At 34.8% G+C, this 19176-nt stretch overlaps 3 protein-coding genes across 3 annotated transcripts; 2 read left to right on the top strand and 1 right to left on the bottom strand.

Annotated features, from left to right (window-relative positions):
* Positions 1-1817: 1817 nt before the first annotated feature.
* LOC134230761 (G-protein coupled receptor 84-like) lies at positions 1818-4072 on the bottom strand. The gene has a single exon (XM_062712600.1). The coding sequence runs from the start codon at positions 3478-3480 to the stop codon at positions 2080-2082; it is 1401 nt and encodes a 466-aa protein (XP_062568584.1). The 5' UTR covers positions 3481-4072; the 3' UTR covers positions 1818-2079.
* A 6357-nt stretch (positions 4073-10429) lies between these two features.
* On the top strand, positions 10430-13048 carry LOC134230753 (uncharacterized). Its single transcript, XM_062712593.1, has 3 exons — positions 10430-10859; positions 11170-11319; positions 11754-13048. Exons 1-3 carry the CDS (start codon positions 10643-10645, stop codon positions 12611-12613), a joined length of 1227 nt encoding a protein of 408 aa, XP_062568577.1. The 5' UTR covers positions 10430-10642; the 3' UTR covers positions 12614-13048.
* A 2116-nt stretch (positions 13049-15164) lies between these two features.
* Positions 15165-18966, top strand: LOC134230752 (uncharacterized). The gene is made up of 3 exons (XM_062712592.1): positions 15165-15467; positions 16474-16623; positions 16950-18966. The coding sequence occupies exons 1-3, from the start codon at positions 15254-15256 to the stop codon at positions 18887-18889; spliced, it is 2304 nt and encodes a 767-aa protein (XP_062568576.1). The 5' UTR covers positions 15165-15253; the 3' UTR covers positions 18890-18966.
* Positions 18967-19176: the final 210 nt, after the last annotated feature.

Below are 19176 nucleotides of genomic sequence, written 5' to 3'. Positions count from 1 at the left end.
GTTGCGATATTTACCTTCCAAACAGCCAAATGTGGCATTGGAATGTTTTATTTTGCATTCCGAGCGACAAAAAGCGGCGGCGTAAATCGGAAGGTTCTAACAACGTTCGATGATCACAAATGCATGATGATAAATGCAGGACTGCAAGTTAACAGAAACATAAACAAAAACAGTTGTATTTGTGATAACGTGTATATCAGTAGCATGCACGTAGGCAATGTACGTCCCCCTTATGATACATTAGAATTATTTTATATTACGGCCTATACAGAACTGTGTAACCTAAATATTCTGATCATTCCGAAAATTAGAAGAAACTCGAGAGAGAGAGAGAGAGAGAGAGTAGCGTAAAATTGTTTTTACTCGTGTGTCATGCATCAGTTTTTGATTGAGCCAAATTTTGTTAGCTCTACATGCATGCAAGTTGTGCAGCATTGCATGTCCTATCGGTTTATATGCTTTTTATATAGAAACTTATACCTGTTTATGACACGCCAAATTCACAAAAATGAGCTAATCATAGTTTCACAATCGATAAACTAGGTTTATCGGTTGTAAACTATAGTTTACGGACTGTAAACTATAGTTAACAAAGTTAATCTATATTTTACATCTGTAAAGTAAAACTATAGTTAACGCGATAATCTATGTTTCACAACCGTAAACTATACTTAATACCGAAAACAATCATTTGCGATTGCAAAACATAAATGTTCTGATAAATACAGTTTCACGATTTGTAAACTATAGTTTACAACTCTTTACTATATTTAACTGTTAACTGATAAATATAGTTTCGATTTGTGAAACTATGATGAACAACTCTTAACTATAGTTAACTGTTAACTTATAGTTTCAAATTTGTGAAACTATGATTAACAACTCTTAACTATAGTTAACTGTTAACTGATAAATATAGTTTCGATTTGTGAAACTATGATTAACAACTCTTAACTATAGTTTACGATTGTAAATTATAGTTTACAAACGTGAATCTATGTTTATCAACAAAATCTATTGTTAACGCTTTATTACAGACAGATAAACTTAGATATGCATTCGTAAACTATAGTTAACAACCGTTAAATATAGTTTTACAGATGAAAACTATAGTTAACGAATTGTTAACTATAGTTTACGGTTTGCAAACTATAGTTTACAGTCGATAAACCTAGTTTATCAACTGTGAAACTATGTTTAGCTCATTTTTGTGAATTTGGCGTGCCATACCTGTTATGTTTTTTTTTTTATCAAATGCTATACAGACTGTAACAGGGCTTACAATGTTGTTGCTTTCAAGAGTGAACTGTAGCTTCAAAATAAAGCTAATAATTGTCATTACCTATTGGGACAAAATGCAAAATTCCAATTAGGAGTGGACTTTGCATGTAAACATAAGTCTAGATACGTAGTACATTATTGAAACAATAGCTACTTTATGCTTCGGTCCCCGCAAAAATAAAGTATAATGGCCTTAACGGCCTCGGGCAAACAGTTTGGTTCTTGGGTCCAACAAAACGCATTTTGTCCTCAAACCATGTCAATAAATGTATAGTGTTGAAGAGTCACATTTGCAAAATGGTTCCTACAACCACAAAACCCTGACATTTCATTGATTTTAACAATATTTTGGAAATTTGTTTATATTGATGGTATTACCCTATTATTATTGAAGTATTATCTGAGCAGTGCGAAGAATACAAATCAGGAATGTCGCCTAAAAAATTAAAAAGCGTTGGATATAGAAATCAAGAAGAGAACGCACTCCGTATTAGGCACCTGAGTACATTTGGCGACAGTGATTTACAAATACTTAAATAGTAGATAGAAACACCCTAGCCATATGCATATTGTTAAGTTAAGGAAATCTAATTATACATACACATATAACCAAACATGATTTCGCAAAAATGAAATAATCGGCAAACAACATTGCTAACCCTTGTGTATAAAATTAACATGGTTTTGAATCAATTGAAATCGAGAAAAGCAAGTCAAATATTGAGGGAAACTTTTGTTTAATTTGTGGGATTTGGTTGAAATAATTCAATACAAAAGGAAAAAAATAAAATGCATATATTAAGATTTACAAAACGGAAACTTATTAATCATTTCTCTCGTTGTACTTTTCACCGCTTTTCTGAATCGTCTGTCAAAGATGGAGTAAATGACGGGATTCATGGCGGCGTTTATATAATACGACCTTAAAAAGAACCTATAGGCAGTTCTCCCCGAGTCTGACAAATTATCCACGAAATCCTTCTTAACTTCTCGTATTAACACTAAAGTGAGTACTGGCACAAAACTCAAAATAAACACAATAGTTATTAAAAACATAAGGTAAGTCGTGTTCCGAGCTAGCGTCTTCCTACATTTGGCCTGTTTGGCCATAATAGGTGCGTTCAGACAGCTCGAGTTATTTCTTTTCAGAACTGAAGCACCAGGCTTCATGTCCACAGTATTTTGCCCCACACCAGAGGACAGAGTAAAGCTTATTTTATGTTTACCGTTTCTCACCACAGACGACTTTGTCTCAGTGGAAACATTGGAATCACCGTCAGATGAAGAACCCTCGCTCTGTAACTGTCTTAGTTTATCCCGTCTTGTTTGTCGTCTCTCATTTCGCTGTTCTACGGTGTCCAGACTATTAGAGGAGCTACCTCTCCGAGCCTCGTGCTTTTGCGCGAAAAATCGAACACGTCTTCCTATCAATATGTACAATATCACAAGGGAAACGACGCCGACCAGAAACACCATGGTATGCAGTGCTTCGTATATTAGCGGAATTCGGGTGTTTTTGGACGAATCGTCAATCGAACACTCGGTAGATGTTCCATTCACATCCGGAGTTAAAACGAGGTCAGTAGACTTTATTCCATATAAGGGAAATGCTGGCCAAGATAATATAAGTCCTGCGATCACAGAGCAGACACAAAGTATCTTGGAATATCTATTTGTGATCTGCCATTCCAAAGACCGACAGATTTTCCGATAACGATCCATTGCAATAAGTACAAGCACGACGGCAGCCGTTATGGTTGTGAAAATATTCATAAACCGAGAAATTTTACAGACCCACGGCGAATGAAACTGATACTGATCCAATGAAGTCGCTATTTCCATTGGAATTCCTATGGCACATGTGAATAAGTCCACCACCGCAAGACTCATAATGAACGTTCGGGAGTTGGAAATTTTATACACTCTCCCGTATATGAAACAAACTAAGACATTTCCGAACAATCCGGTTACCGAAAGAATAACTAGAAATAACGTCAGGGGAATCTGGCGAAATTTTTCCTCCTCGTTCATGTGGGCTAGTATGACTGCGGCAAGAGATTCCTCACTGGGCAATGGTTGCCCAGTGCTGGGCCATGGTTGCCCACTACTGAGCGATGGTTGCCCAGTGGTAAATATTGCTGCTGTCGTAGACATTGTCTCGCTCACGCTTATATTAGAGGGGAAAGTGGTAAAATTCATATTGACAGACAGTCGCACAAGTATTTCCTCTTCTTATGCAATGAACTTCCTCTGGGTGACCCTCAATCTTTTGTACAATTTTTTTTACCTCCCACTTTGATATTGTTATTCTGCTGTTACACAACATCCATGAGTTTTCGTTTTAACAGCCGTATAAAATTCTCCAATTAGTGTGAGTTATTATAATCCATAGTTTAGTATAAATGATCACTGAAATGGTGGAAAATCCTACTGTTGACTATATTGTTGAAAATAATGTCACTTGGTTTTTCTTCCCAAATTAAAAAATGAAAAAGTATTAATAGTCCTTAAAAGTATCTCAAAATATCGCTTCCTCCACGAATAAGACATCCATGGGAATCCCAAGTTTGTGATACATTAAAAAAAAAATAATCAGTAACTAGAACAATGCACCGTCATAAATGTCCAGCAAAATGGACGCCATTGTTTTGGTCAGGTATACTAAATGTCCTCGGACTAATAGAACAGCCACGCCGCTCATTAACTCCTGGCGTCCCTTTGTAGATCACAGTGTGTTGTGATGGGCCGCGAATGATTCACGCTCCGTTTAGATTTTTGTGAGTAATTGCCACTGTGTTCCTCTAAGTAGGTGGGAACAAACCTATATCGCAGTTGAATGTATATTTTTTCAACAAAAATGTCCAGGTCAAGTGCATTGGAAAATGTTTTGACAATGTGATAGATTTAATATGCGATTTTCAACAGTACATAAAGTACATATTTGCAGGCCCATTTTTTTTTAAAACTAATTTTGGCTAATTTAAGAGAATGAAATGCATAGTTTAAAATAACACCTCTCACATGTACACATATTAATTCATATTTTATATTATTATATTGTATGTACTACCTACCAAAGTTTGGTCGTACTTCTAGAACCGTAAACCCCCCATCCAAGGACCTTTGGTTGGTGAATACACATATTGTGACCGTGTAAAATGAACATATCTAATTGAGTAGCAATAATTTCCTTTTGATAGTGCTTAACTTAACATAATCAGACCTTGACCGCAAGGCAATTGATGCCACCTGTGCCTGAGTGAACATGTTAATTAATATTCAATTAATTTAATTATATCAATTATGACCTTCTGCTTAGAGTAACTCTTCATTGTAATTGTGTACTTGTTATAAATTGGTTGTTTAATACATGATCTTCAGTTGGAATCTGGACTTTGCATTGTCCACGCCGACATACAGATGAGTAGAAAACGCCAAGTTTGGACCGTTAATAAACTATAAAACGAAGTACCGACTTGTGTATTTCTACCGTTTATAATATTTACATATGCAGACAGACTAAATTAAGGTCTTTGCAAGGCGATGTGCAAAAGTTGAAAAGCGACTTAATGTTTGTGCCAAATAATACAAAAAAAAAATAGATAACAGGAAAATTTTCTGCATTGTATTGTTGCAAAATTATTCTCTGAGGGGGAAAAACTTCCCCTTAATAGTAAAAAAGGTTTTTATATACATTTAGTTCTAGTGAACTACATTCGATTTAATTATGCCCCAATTTTTTTACTTTACAGATTTATTTGTTGTGAAACAATTCAAAACTCTAGAGCCTAGGTGCGACTTGCTTCTTGCATGGTCACCTGAATTAAACCTTTTAATTGATATTTTAATTTCCCTATGTACGTCACAGAATGTGGGTGTTACCTTTATTCATGTTATGTGAATTGGAACGTTTTTCCTTTTCTTTGTTAGACAATATTACGAGGTTGATATAATTAATGGAAAGAGTGGTTTCTGAGTGATTCAAGCAACATCTAAACAAAATATTTACATCACATAAAAGAGACAAGGACATTAAAGGTTTTCCCCAACTCCTATTTGAATTTAGGTTGAACAAATTTATTTTCGATTTAAAAAAAAAACAGAAAAAAATGTTTTATTATATAATATTATGGCATGTTTTGTTCGCAATTAGTACCGATTTGTTAATGAGATTTCGTCCTGTACGTTGATTATACTAAGGATAACGAAAAATCGGGAAAATGCTTATTCTTTTTACATCCTGTATCCTATATATGGATAAGTGTACTAAATCACTAACTAATCGTTTTGAAAAACTCTAAAAAGAGAATAAAATTGAACATCCGGCTTAAAAAAAAATATGATAGTTAATTTTTAACTGATCAATGTAAAAAAAAAAAGAACGATTTAGAACAAAAATGATAAAAGAAGAGATGGGAAGACAAAATGCTTTGTATACAGATGACAATGTTGAGCAAAATAATTGAAAGTTCCCCTCCTCGAATGACATTTTTTAATACACTGTACATAAAATTTGAACTTCTTGTATCGAAAAACGGAATCTTTTTAGGATTTAGTCATTGTGTCATGTTGTAAATTTTGAATTTAACGGGTGGCAGTAAATACAAAATTTACAACATGACAACTAGTTGTCATTGTTGTAAATTTTGTATTAGTTGTCAACTTGTCATATTGTAAATTTTGTATTTACTGCCACCCGGTAAATTCAAAATTTACAACATGACAATTGCATGACCAAATTGGTTGTTATCTATATATTTCTTTTTTTTTTTCATTACACAGGAAGAGGGCTAAAATTAACTGTACCTGATATCCAATTCCATTCATTTATTTGAATAAAATAGTGAACAAGAACTTTCAATTACCGTATATACTCGCCTAAAAGTCGGTTTTTGGGGAGTTAATCTCTGGTCTAAAACTCTTTGTCCGACTTATAGGCGAGCTATTCAAAGTATGGTTTTATATGAGGTTAGTCCATCTGATATGCAAGCTTATTTTATACAACCGACTTATAGGCGAGTATATACGGTATTTTCAATGTTTTAGATCTAGCCATGCATCATGAATTTGTGCGTGTTGGTGCAGATGACATCGACTTGAGTTTCATTTCAAAGGCCTGTGATGCAATCCCAAATCCTGATTCATGAAAAATCTAAGACTTTTTTTTATAATAGGAAAATACAAGTAGATACCTGTGCCTGTCTAAAATTTAAAACGTCAGGCGAGGACTAGAGACCCCCTAAAAAGACAGCATAAAGGGGAAAAATCTAGCAGAATTTTAAACTGTGATTGCTTTAGAAATACCAGTAGAATGTATTATGAATGGTAAAAAATTTCCAGACATTTTCATGTACGGTACAGTAGTATATCACCTCACATCGTACATAGGATTTCACCACCCTGCATGAAATTTGAAATTTTATACCACTTTCAAGGATTTTTTTTAAATTTAGATTTTTTAGTTTTCCCTTTTGTTATCCTCCTGCCATCTATAAACACTGTATACATATATAGATTTTAAGATTCCTTGGACGAATTCTGTTTTTTTTTTCTTCCCTGATCCGCGTATCTTGTTTTTATCTTTAATTTCTTTTGACTTGCATGCTTAATTTAGCCATTTTTTCTTCTGTCTTGATTTTCTCTCACTTTAAAACTTTAAATCTTGATTTAAAATTCTATTTTTCTGTGTATTTTTCTTTGATATTTATTTTCTGTTAGTCAAAATTAACATCGTTAGTATTATAAAGAGTTAAATAATGCGTTTTAAACAGACTTGTTAAAACTTTGTATTAAAATATATTTTCTGAAAGTTTAGATCAAATTAATCCACGTATTCGTAGTTTTCCGTTTTCATATTTTATTTAAATGACTCATGTGATACTTTTCCTCAGTAATATGCTCTTCTGTAACCCCCACCCTCATCCTTTTCACAAGGTGGGCATAACCGTGACGTCATTACGATGCTGTTGGTGAGTTTGGAACCAAAGTAGAACAGCGCCTTGTATTTCTATACTTTTATTACAATTTATAATGGTTTATAAGCATTAAAAAATCTTTTAGGAGAAATCTCACGCTACAGCCAGATTTTCCCTATTTCATTCTCAGAGTAGGATGAAACATATGGAGATAACGAACAGATCGAAACTCCATAAAACAACACAAAACAGGAGCAGAACAAACACATGCAGACCTCCAAAACATCAGAGGTGGGATCGGGTGCCATGGAGGAGTGAGCACCCCCTGCCGACCGGTCACACCCGCCGTGTGCTCCTTGTCATGAAATAACTGAAAAATCCGTCGTCAATTCAGTGTATAAATAATGGACTAACAATTGAAAATCGCCAGTCAGCTTTTGACTCAATGATAATTTGTATTTGCTGACAAGGTCATTGTATCGACCATAGAACTTACGATTGATTGATTGATTGTATACTGTTTAACGTCCCGCTCCAGAATATTTCACTGATATGGAGACGTCACCTTTGCCGGTGAAGGGCTGCAAATTTAGGCCTATGCTCGGCACTTACGGCCTTTGAGCAGGGAGGGATCTTTATCGTGCCACACCTGCTGTGACACGGGGCCTCGGTTTATACGGTCTCATCCGAAGGACCGCCCCATTTAGTCGCCTTTTACGACAAGCAAGGGGGTACTGAGGACCTATTCTAACCCGGATCCCCACGGGGATAGAACTTACGAAATGATGACTTACGAAATGATGACTTTAAACGATACTGCTGATATTCTTGTTTCATCAACTTGTTTGTCAAAAATTTACCTCGTTTTAGAAATTGTTCATACGTAGAGCATGCTCTTGCGTATCGAATCAACTGAGATATATTAACTCCGTATGCAGGTGATGAAGGTATTAGTATATTGCTGCATAAGTAAGGGAAGTTGACGATAGAAAAGTTATCACGTTCATCATAGAGCTTGGTTGTTAGATTACCAATAATGTCTTTTGGAAGTAAGTATCCAAGTATGAAACAGATTTGTCAGACTCTGTGGTATCTTTTACCTCAAGCTCCCAGGATATATCGTATCGACATAGGAATGGAAATTACCATTGTTAATTACCATTGTACGTCGTCGATATATCTAAATGTCAAGTTGAAGTCACAGCAAGTGTTTTCTCCTCTTCACGAATAAGATTCTGCAGAAATTCTGCTTCATATGAATAGGTCTGCTAAAAACGGAGCGCAATTGGTACCCATGGGGATTCTAATAGATTGCTGGAAGACCTGGTTTCCAAAAACCACATAAATATTGTCAATCAGAAACCCAAGCATCTTTTGATGTCAACTTTAGAGTACTTGCGTGTGCTGTTAGAATGTGTTATAAAAAAATCATTTTGCAAATGACCAATGACGATATTAACGTTTAACCCCCCCCCCTCTAAAACTATATTTTGAAAATCTCTCAAAATTTACAACAAAAAAAAAATGTATATTTTGTATGTGAAATCTACTTTGCAAAATATATCATACTAATTTGGATTTAAAGTATCGTATATATATATATATATATATATATATATATATATATATATATATATATATATATATATATATATATATATATATATATATATATATATATATATATATATATATATATATATATATATATATTTTGACGTTACAAACCAGTTAGATTTTCTTGAGGACAAAACAATAAGTCACTCAAAAATTGTAAGATGTTTCAACACCCTCTTAGCGCAGTGGCAAGGATATATGTATTTTGTATTATCATTGGAGGAAAATCCATTAGATGAGAGACAAGATGCGTTTGTGAAACACCGATGCGGCCCCATCTGGCAGCTTAAGGTTTAGTCCAAAAAGTAAACATTGTTGGTATGCAAAGGAAGGCCTTATCGAAAGGAATATATCTGTGAAATATGAAAGCCCTATTTCCACTTATTCAAAAGTTATAACCAAGGTTAAAGTTTTCTTTAAAATGGATCAAACTCTAAGTTCAAGGTCAAAAGGTTAAAAAAAAATTTAAATCCTTTCAAATGTCTTATAACGATGAATAATAGTACTCATGTGAAGTATGAAAACCATAAATGTAACACGAATTGTTCTAAAGTTATGATCAATGTTAAAGTTGGAAAAAATTGGTAAAAGTGGTTCAAACTCAAAGGTCACATTTGGTGGTACCCTAAAAAGGGGGTCTTGTCACAAGGAATATATCTTTGAAATATGAATCCACAGCCCCATCTAGTCAAAATTAAGAGCAAGGTTAATTTTTTGACTGACATACATGTTAACAGACAAAGAGGCAGATGGACGAACAGAACAAAAACTATATAACCCGAATTTTCGATTACGGGAGCATAAAAATTGTCTACATAATTACATTGTACCACTATTTTCCTTCAAAATGTTGGACAGACCACATGAAAATAATAATAAAATCTTGTAAATGTTACAATGTTTCTGGTTTCCATTTTGAAAAAAAAAATGTTAATTGCACATTGCGAATTTAAATTTTTGTGAAGTTTAATTAAAAATTTTTAAAGTCAGAGCACCTGTTGGAAAATTACAGAAGGGGCACATGTTTGTTTTAATGTCTCTCATCCGTTTTTCTTTTCATTTCAGTAGGACAATTAGGAGGAAAACGCACTCTAAAACCATCGCACAAAGAAGGATCCCCCATAAGAATATTGAATGTGATGTAGAATTATAGTCTATTTTTCTCGGTGAAAATGGCATGCTTTCCGGGAGTGGGGGTCTAGAGCAAGTTCTTAGGATGGATGCATGGATGGGAAGTTCTCTCTAGGGCCAGATTCAAAGCCTTCAATATACCGTTGTACGAGATCATTTTAATATCGTTTGGTTGATTTACTGAGAATACGGTAAGTTACTTCCGGCATTGTTTTCCTAGACAAGGAATAAATTTTGTAATGTTTAATAAACAAAAATGACAATGTTGGTAAATAATGCATTAGAAAAGAATACAATCAGTTGGACTCTTGACATTGAAATTTGAAATTGAAGTTGAAAATTTCAAATCAATAAATTAAAATGTCGTAAGAAAATGTCATTCTTGCGAGGTAAATTATAACTTTCACTTTAAACAACAAGTTAGGGCATAGATCATGAACTAACAGTCATTGGCATTTAACTCTTTCTTCGTTCCACAAGACTAGGTCATGGATGATTGGGTGTCAGGATGCTTTTGCCAGAACGAATTTGAATGGTTAATTGGTTTAAATTCCCCGTAGATCAACAACCATTGTACATATAGGTGTTATTCTGTTCAATTGTTATCAAGTGCAGCAGGAGGGAAGAATGAGTGAAATGTTCGTATTCTAAATCATATTTTATCATTGCCGAAATTTGGCCAAGGTTAGCTCAAAAAGATGAAGAAAGGAGCGAATTTATTTCTACAGAAAACGGTGTTTTTCGCTCTATTTGTGGGGTATGTTTTGTTCGTCGTTTCGTTCTTTATTCCAAGATGGTATAAATTTACAAAACGGGAGACTGGCCAACATTACAATTATGGAATTTTTATGGCCTGCATTATTGACAGCGATGGAGGAAGTCGTTGTCAATACACGCATTTCGATAATGTTGAAGGTAGGTTAAATCGGTAACTTAGATTTGAACTAAATAGAATTTCAAACATATATACATGTATTTTAATTACTTTTTACCTTAAAAGCCTGTACAAACATTAGCTCTATTTCTTACTTGTTGTTTCCAAAATGAGAAGGAAAATGACTGTTTACATATTTTCTATCAAGACTTTTTCGAAAACAATGGTTATTTTGAAATATTAATTTGTAAAAAGAAGGATAAATGTAATCGTATTGCGAACGCCCCCTCCTTTTATTGGCTAGTGGCTATACTGATGGTATGATAGAAAAATTATATTGCGGTCTTGCAGGGGGCATCATAATACCATTGAAGGCGCTAGCCAGTCTTGGACTGGTTTTCTACACGGCCGCTATGGCCACCGGATTCCTGGCGCTCTGCTGGATCAACGAGAAGAGACAGAGGCTGTTCTATGCTTCAGTGGGAACTTCATTAGCGGCAGGTGAGAATAATTAAAAGTATTAGTTTCCTTTTTTGAAATACATATTTTTTAAACATTTGAACACGATTGCTTGACAAGGTTACAGAGAAACGAGTGTAGCACGATTAATATAAATTGCTATGATTCAATGGTTAACAGTTGACTGATATTCAAAGGTGTATTAAATCACACGAAAAATAAATGAAAGATTGAAATTTTGCTCTCTTTTAATGTTCATCATGTCAATACCCTGAAGGTTAAAAACTTAAAAAATTGTTATGTCTAAAGTCATTTCTGATGTTAATTTGGCTTTAACAGAAAAGTGGCTTAGTGCGACAAATTCATTTTTTAAACGTATACATTAAGCTATTTACACTTCTCAACAAAATACGGTTATTTTACTTCATTTATATTGAATTTTTGTTTCATTTAATATTTTTTTAATTTTAATCTAGGAATCTTCATCATTCTTGTTGTGGCCATTTATAAATCCCAACCATCGTATTCAGCCGGAAGTGACGACATTGCATTCTATCTAGCAGCCATCAGCATCGCGCCTCTGTTTTATGCTGCAGCGATGGGGATTTTAGTTGCTCGAACTATGGTATTCATAGACGAGAAAGAGGATATGGAGAAAATGCACCAAGAAAGACGACAAAAAATGAAAAGAAAACGAAAAATAGAACGACCTGCCTTTATGTTTCCACCCAGTGGAACCATGTTCGATGACTTCAAACAAAAACCTGCCCCAGGCATAGTTGTTACTAACGACGACTTCGACAGGTCGCCAGACGAAGATCCTTTCTTTTTCAAGCAGTTGACTGTTAAGAAAGAAGCGTATGATAAGTATGAAACGAAGTCGCAAGATCGAGAAGTTGCGGAACTGTCTATTAGTCAGGAACAGTATGACGTCAATCCAAACTTGGACGAAAGAGAGGCTGCATTAAGCAACCATAATATTCATGATCCGAGTACCAACATGTCGGAATCGGCCGAAACTCCGCGACCATATACGCCGTCAGACGTGAATGACGATATCATTTCAGTGCCCTTTTGCGTAGAACAAGCTGCAAATCCCAAGGCGAAGGGCAAAGGTTTGAAAAAGGTACATGTCTTCGATCCTATCAAAATTTCGGATCTTTTGAAGAAGACTCGGGCTTATAGGAAATCCAAGAGAGCATCCACTAAGAAAATCAAGAAAGGTCGATCCAATTCCGCATTCAGCTTCGATGAACACGAACCACATAAAGTCGATGTTCATGGACATAGTATGCTCTCGCATAAGTTCGAAGACTTACCAGAAGTTGAAAAGTGATTGTTAATTCTGTAAATATAAAGTTTTTCATTTAACAGCAATTGATTTAGACCTATTTACCCCTCTCACTTCGAAATGACATGAAGGAAGAGATCGAGCAATTAATTACTGAGTATTATTAAAGATTTTTGGATTCACCTTTCTTATCTCCTAGATATCAAAGATATATGATCATCTTTCTGTTCGTCAGAACTCCAACCTTGGCTATGCTTTGTAAAGGTTGGCACTATAGGGCTTTCATACTTCTCATGTGCAATTGTTGTGTATGGTCATCGTAATATGTAATCTAGTTTTGCTTCATCATTTCCTAATTGATTATTTTACATTTATTTAGTATCTACCTTGTTAATTGTATCTTGGCATTGGGCATAGTGCTGATTTAAGGAATGTGAAACATTAATTGTTTGCTTAAAATAAAATTCATACTTTAATTTATCGATGAACAGTCTTTTTTCTTTGCTTTGAAACAGTAAAATAGAAAACGTATCGAAAATACATACGAGTACATGTACATTTGAAAGTAGCACAAAGAAAGGCATACATTGTTGACGAAATTCTCTTCTTTGAGATTTAAAAAATAAACATAATTTTATTCTGTATGAATGTCGTCGAGATCATATTCATGTAAAATTTAACAAGAATTCGTGGTTAATGAACACAACAGTGTACTTGTGAGCTTGCCAAGAAAACTAAAAAGTCTTGAGTAAGTTTATAAAGAAAACCGAAATAGCAATATATCGATCCTTCTTAGATAAACAAAATTCAGACTCTCCAGTTCAAATATTTTTCCAGATTTGTTAATCAAAACATTTATTAACTTAATCCTTTAAACCGAAGTACAAGGGCTTAATGGACCTCTTTACTGATTTTGGACAAAACATTCATTTTTATTAGCGATAAAAGATTTCATATAAAAGTTAATGGACAATGTCAATGATTTCTAGTGGGAAAGCGTTTAAACAACGAAATTAACGAGACCTATCAACATAAGTTTACTTTCAATTTATTGCTACTAAAGCGTATCTTTAACACCTTGCACATACTAGTACCTAACAACGCAAAATATTTACAGCCCGAATATCCTGGTGGCTGTAAAATGTTCAACATACTAGTATCTGTAGTCCCCTACCCACAACCCCCACTAAAAATAAATAAATGAATAAATATTGCACGTATAAATAAAACAAAACAACTCTACAATCAAAGCATATATTATGTTATGCCCGCGGAATCGAAGATCGGGACTATTTGGGTACCACTAAATTTGACCTCTTGACCTTGACTACTTGGAGTTTGGCTATAACTTTTGAACAGTCGGTGCTATAGGTCTTTCATTCTTCAAATGTGTATCAATTGTGACAAGACCTTTCAATAGATTTAAATTTTTCACTTTTTGAGCTTGACCTTGGAGTTTGGCCCACATTTAAAATTTTAACCTTCGTTATAATTTTTGAACAGTTAGATTTAGGGCTTTCATATTTCAAATGTTTAATTCTTATGACAAGACCTGCCTTTGGATACCAACAATTTTGACTTTGGCCTTGGACTTTAAAGTTCTGCCCTCGCCATTAGCTGCCATACGGTGCATCAGTGTTTCACAAACACATCTTGTTTAATTAAAAAAAAAAAGAGTTCAAAGTGCACAAGCTACTCTACAGGTAAAAACAGTTTATTGCCTCCTTATGCATCGATAAGAGAACGAACAACGTCACCCTGTATATTTGAATTTTCAGGGTTTTGACAACTTAAATTCTTTGCCACTCATCGATTTGAATGAAAAGTGTGTAATAACAGAAAGTGCTTAAAAAGGTATACCTTAAATTTTAAATAAGAGAAAAGATTGTACATTTTGTAGTACTGAGGCAATTCTTTTGAATGAACAATTTTACACCTCCTTGAACCACGCATTCTAACCCTGCACTTACTTCTCAAGATTTTCTACTAGAATTTGGGTTCATTTTAATGTAGATCAAATACATGTAGTTGTTTAAAAAAATGAGTTGATAAAAGGTATAACGTTCTTTACTGTGCCGTTGGTAACTCGGATGAAACACTCCCCCATCAAAGTTAAATCATTCGGAACATTAACTTTTCGTCATTTTTAAAAATTATCGCTTTAAAAATTACCAGTAGGTGCAATTATTATTATTCAGGTTTTTATTATTTTGTGTTCATTTGATGATATTTGGTGCATGAAAATCCTTGAATCAACCAACAAGTTTAAAGTACACCGAAGAAACGTATCCCATACTGCACTTTCAATTGATACCCCCTAAAATATTGTGTGATTATTTATCTTTTTAAAATGAGGTGCTTCATAAACAATATTATTAATGGGGAGGGGGGAGTTATCGAGTTATTATAGGTCTTGGTTACGACATTTTAACCCGTCAATGTTAAGATACAAAGTCTTCGTTATAACCATTCGGTCCATTCTTTTAAGGCACTCGGCTATGGTAGTACAATTCAATGTCTTATACTGAATAAATTTTGATTCAAAGATAAAAAGATCCAAATCCCTGATATGCTTAACAAAGAAGACTTAGAGGAATCGCAGGCCATGTTAGATACGGATTTTTAAGCAGTTAACAAATATGTAACCCTATAGAAAAAAGGACAAAATATCGGAAATATGAAACCATGAACCAAAAGGCGCGAGCGCTTTTGCGCAAAATCACTTTTCTTTTCATCCTCCTGGGATTTATAGACTATGTGGTTGCGTATGGACTACCACACTGGGCTAAATACACGTCGACGGACGCCACACAAATCCACCGATATGGACTCTTTATGACTTGTATCGAGGACTTTCTTAAATCTGAGTGCGACTCTTTCCATCTTTCTAATGTGGATGGTAAGTTCTATATTTAACAGCATGGTAAATGCAGTGTGTTATGCATGTACGTTTTTACCGCTGAAAAAAATTATTTTTTGATTTATTGGAACTTTTACTAGTGAAAAGGGAAGATACTGGGCGTTCGTATAGAAAATACAGTTATTTCGGTATAACATCCCAAGTAAGAAAATACAGTTATTTCGGTATAACATCCCAAGTAATATTTTAGACATACCGGTAAATTCTGGATTAAAGGATGTTCAACCCTTAGTCAGGAACATATTAACCATTGAAATTATCATTTACCTTAATAAGCCCCAGTATAAATAACACTATTTTCTTTTCTTTTTTATTTCCAATTTTTTCACTCTGTCTTGTGATGATATTACTTATAAAACAGGAACTAGAAGGTGACGATAAAACTAAAATGTTAGTTATCAAAACATCAGCATTTTTTCTGATGTCTGGATATATCTCTTGTCTTTTTTATTCTAAAATATTCTTGAAAGTATATAATGGTTCTCTTACAAATATAACTTTAAAAAAATGAAGGGGAGGGGGTAAGGCAAAAATATTCTTAATTTGTTTATAGAATAATTTGGCCTTAGCCTTGCTCCATTTTTATTGGCAATCACAAAGTCATTTAACTGCTATTGTCTTGACTGACTGCTGTATCTATCCGTATATTCAGTAGTTTAACTTTTGAAACACAAAATGTAAATGACCTTGTATTATAGACATAAATATAAGTAAAACAAGGCTCTATGAAATAACTTATTTTGCAAGAGTTTCATTTTCATTGCTTTCGGGGTATAAAGAGGCCCAACAATTAGTCTTTCACGAAATGTAAAATGTACATAACAACAACTTAACAGTTCTTCATCTACGAAATAAAATACCAATCAACAGATACCCCCTCCCAACCCGTGAGGATAAGTGATTTTACATTTTTAAAACGGCGATACATGTATATGTATACAGGTTTATGTTAAATGCACCATTCCAAATATTTTTTGTATTGTAGGATCTTGGAAGGATTTTGTCCAGGCTATGGCCAGTCTGGGACTCTTCTTTTACTTTGTATCCACGGGGACAGGGTTTCTACAATTTTACTGGGAGTACAGAACCAAGAGAAGACTACTCTACGGCTCCGCAGGGACTGGTATTGTCGCAGGTGAGTTCAATTTTAAAGGACTTTATCTGATATGAGTCAAATTTGGCCCCGATATGAATAATATTTTGAAATGTGATTCTGGTGTGTTTATTTTTTCTTTTTTAATACAAAGAAGAGTTTATTTCGTGTATGTTCTCATACTGTACATTTGTCTCGTTCATAATAATATGCCCTGTTTGGCTATAAAAGCAAGAAATCATCTGATCAGTTTTACACAAACAGTATTATACAAAGTACTATTTGTTTGACATTATTTATATGGCACATACATAGTGTAGATTTTACTCCGATTATGGATTTTTTTTTTTAATATATATTTTACACAGGTCTTCTAATCATCATCGCAGCATACTCATTCGCCTACAATAACAGCGGAAAACAGATTTCTCTTGAATATGGATTTTACATGGCGATCATAAGTATAATTCCAGTCATCATGGGCAGCCTCCTTAATTGTTTTAACGCAGTTCTCGTTCGCACGAGCAAGAAAAGAAAACATCTTGGCAGTGGCTTTGATATTCGTCAACATATGTTCGATTTCAGTGTCAAACCACCAGTTGGCACGCATATGAAAGACCTTGTTCATATTAGCGAGGATAAATATGAAGAATACCTCCGGCCGACAACAAGACAAAGTAAAAAATCCCACAAGAAACCACCGCCGAATTTCGATTATTTCAATGAAATGCTGGATGAATTGATGGATGATGAAAGTAAACAGACGGAAACAACAACAGACGGCGGGAGTTCTTTCAAAAAGGAAGAAGCAGACGATACGAAACATATTGAGGAAACCATTGAAACAGAGCATTTAGAAGAGATTTCCCAGATTCCAGCAGACGTGACTGGAGATGTCGTGGAGAAGGAGGATGAGGACACAGAAAGCATACCGCCACCTGTCAAAACTGGGGTGTCGTTCAATGATTACCCAGTCGTGTTTACGGACAGGGTGCAAAAACCCAAGCCCGCTAAAAGCACACGTGATGATGAAAAGCTTCGACAGTCCGCTCATGAAATGAGAATGGCACAGAGAAACCACAGGATTGCAATTTTAAGAGTTAATTGCAAAAGATGTCCATTTGAACACACTATAACAAAGTTTGTTGAAGATCTGAAAACGGAAGACTATCCAAAAGTCGTGAAATACGTTGAAAGTGCAGAAGACCTGTCATTTCATCACCTTCGAAGTCGTTGTCTTCAGAATATGTTGGAGCCGATCAAAAAGCCCAGTCCAAGGAGAATGACACATAAAGAAGAATTGATATTAAAAGCCAGTGCATTACAAGGATTACCGAAAATACGGAAACATCGATTCTCAAAGATGATCTCTCCAAAGGGGGTTGAAGTTGAGAAGAAAAAGAAGAAGGTGTCTAATAAGATTTCACATGTCGATAATGGAAGACAGTCTGAAAGTATGCAAAGTTCCAAAGGTGATAAAGAACTGAGGAGTATATCACAGTGCGAGGAAGATGATACCATGGACAAACTTATAGAGGAAATAAACAGAACAATGGACAATCAAAGCAAAATGTCATCTATATACATAGACACGTCTCTCAAAATGGTCGAAAACGCCAATAAACCAGCGGATATTACGTTTGATGAAGAAGGAGATATTTCATCAGAATCACCTCCTGAACAGGAAAAGACGGGGAAAGAAAACGAAAAGGACAATGATGAAAGTCGAGATAAGGAAAATGAAAACCTAAAGGATACAATTGACGAGATTTTAAAAGAAGATGAGGAAAATGGACAGGTAGATGAGGGGGCAATGGCTGACAACGAGGCAGATGCCAGCAGCGAGGAAGAGATCATCGACGATCCGGGGGAAGGAGCGGGACTTTCCGACAACGAAGAAACTGACACGGATAGAGAAGCGCAAACTGACGGAGTTTCCCGGAAAACCCACATGACTCAAGCTTCGGCAAAAACATACTCGTCTGAAAATGCGACGTCTGCGCTGTATCAGCGACCTCTAGTGTCATTTGACGAACCAAGAGTGAAGAAGAAAAAGAAAAAGCATGTGAAGCGAGCTAAAACATCTTTCCCTAAAATTGATATGTCCCTTGCAGGCCGAAGTCATAAGAGCGCCTCCCTCACCAAGCAAAGACGTGCGAATAAGGAACAACGGATTGCTATAGTTCATGATCGTTGTAAGAGATGCTGCTATGAACTCTCGATTCCAAAATATGAAGAGGACCTCACACAGGAGGAAAAAAATAAAGTGGAGTATATTATAGACCGCTCTAAAAGTGCCAAAAATTAAAACAGTATTCCTCTCACTGACAATGAAATGTTTATGTACTTAATTATTTTAATTTGAATAAATGTGGTATGATTGTTTATCCGTTTTCCAAGTTACTACTTAATTTTCAGATTTAAATACTAGTAATCTAATCATCGTGATGTAGCCAAATGTATGCAGGAGCTTTTACAGACTATAAATTTAAAATTTAATCTTTCCAAAATATATGTGGACAGTTACTCGGTGTATACGTATGAGTATAGGTTGGGATCGAAGATGAAGGCATATCAAAGGTTCTCTAATTTTTT

This window comes from Saccostrea cucullata, unplaced genomic scaffold (genome assembly GCF_032062105.1).
Source record: "Saccostrea cucullata isolate Sc308-1 unplaced genomic scaffold, CSIRO_AGI_Scuc_v1 ctg136, whole genome shotgun sequence".
In the NCBI taxonomy this organism is placed as follows: Eukaryota; Metazoa; Mollusca; class Bivalvia; order Ostreida; family Ostreidae; genus Saccostrea; species Saccostrea cuccullata.
This window is presented reverse-complemented; position numbering and strand designations above follow the sequence as displayed.

Bases quoted from the DNA above. Each gene is read 5' to 3' on its own strand.
- LOC134230753 (XM_062712593.1), top strand. From the start codon at position 10,643: ATGAAGAAAGGAGCGAATTTATTTCTACAGAAAACGGTGTTTTTCGCT. The intron at 10,860-11,169 runs GTAGGTTAAATC...GCGGTCTTGCAG, and splicing joins GCATTTCGATAATGTTGAAG to GGGGCATCATAATACCATTG. The intron at 11,320-11,753 runs GTGAGAATAATT...ATTTTAATCTAG, and splicing joins GGGAACTTCATTAGCGGCAG to GAATCTTCATCATTCTTGTT.
- LOC134230752 (XM_062712592.1), top strand. From the start codon at position 15,254: ATGAACCAAAAGGCGCGAGCGCTTTTGCGCAAAATCACTTTTCTTTTC. The intron at 15,468-16,473 runs GTAAGTTCTATA...TTTGTATTGTAG, and splicing joins CCATCTTTCTAATGTGGATG to GATCTTGGAAGGATTTTGTC. The intron at 16,624-16,949 runs GTGAGTTCAATT...TATTTTACACAG, and splicing joins AGGGACTGGTATTGTCGCAG to GTCTTCTAATCATCATCGCA.
- LOC134230761 (XM_062712600.1), bottom strand. From the start codon at position 3,480: ATGAATTTTACCACTTTCCCCTCTAATATAAGCGTGAGCGAGACAATG.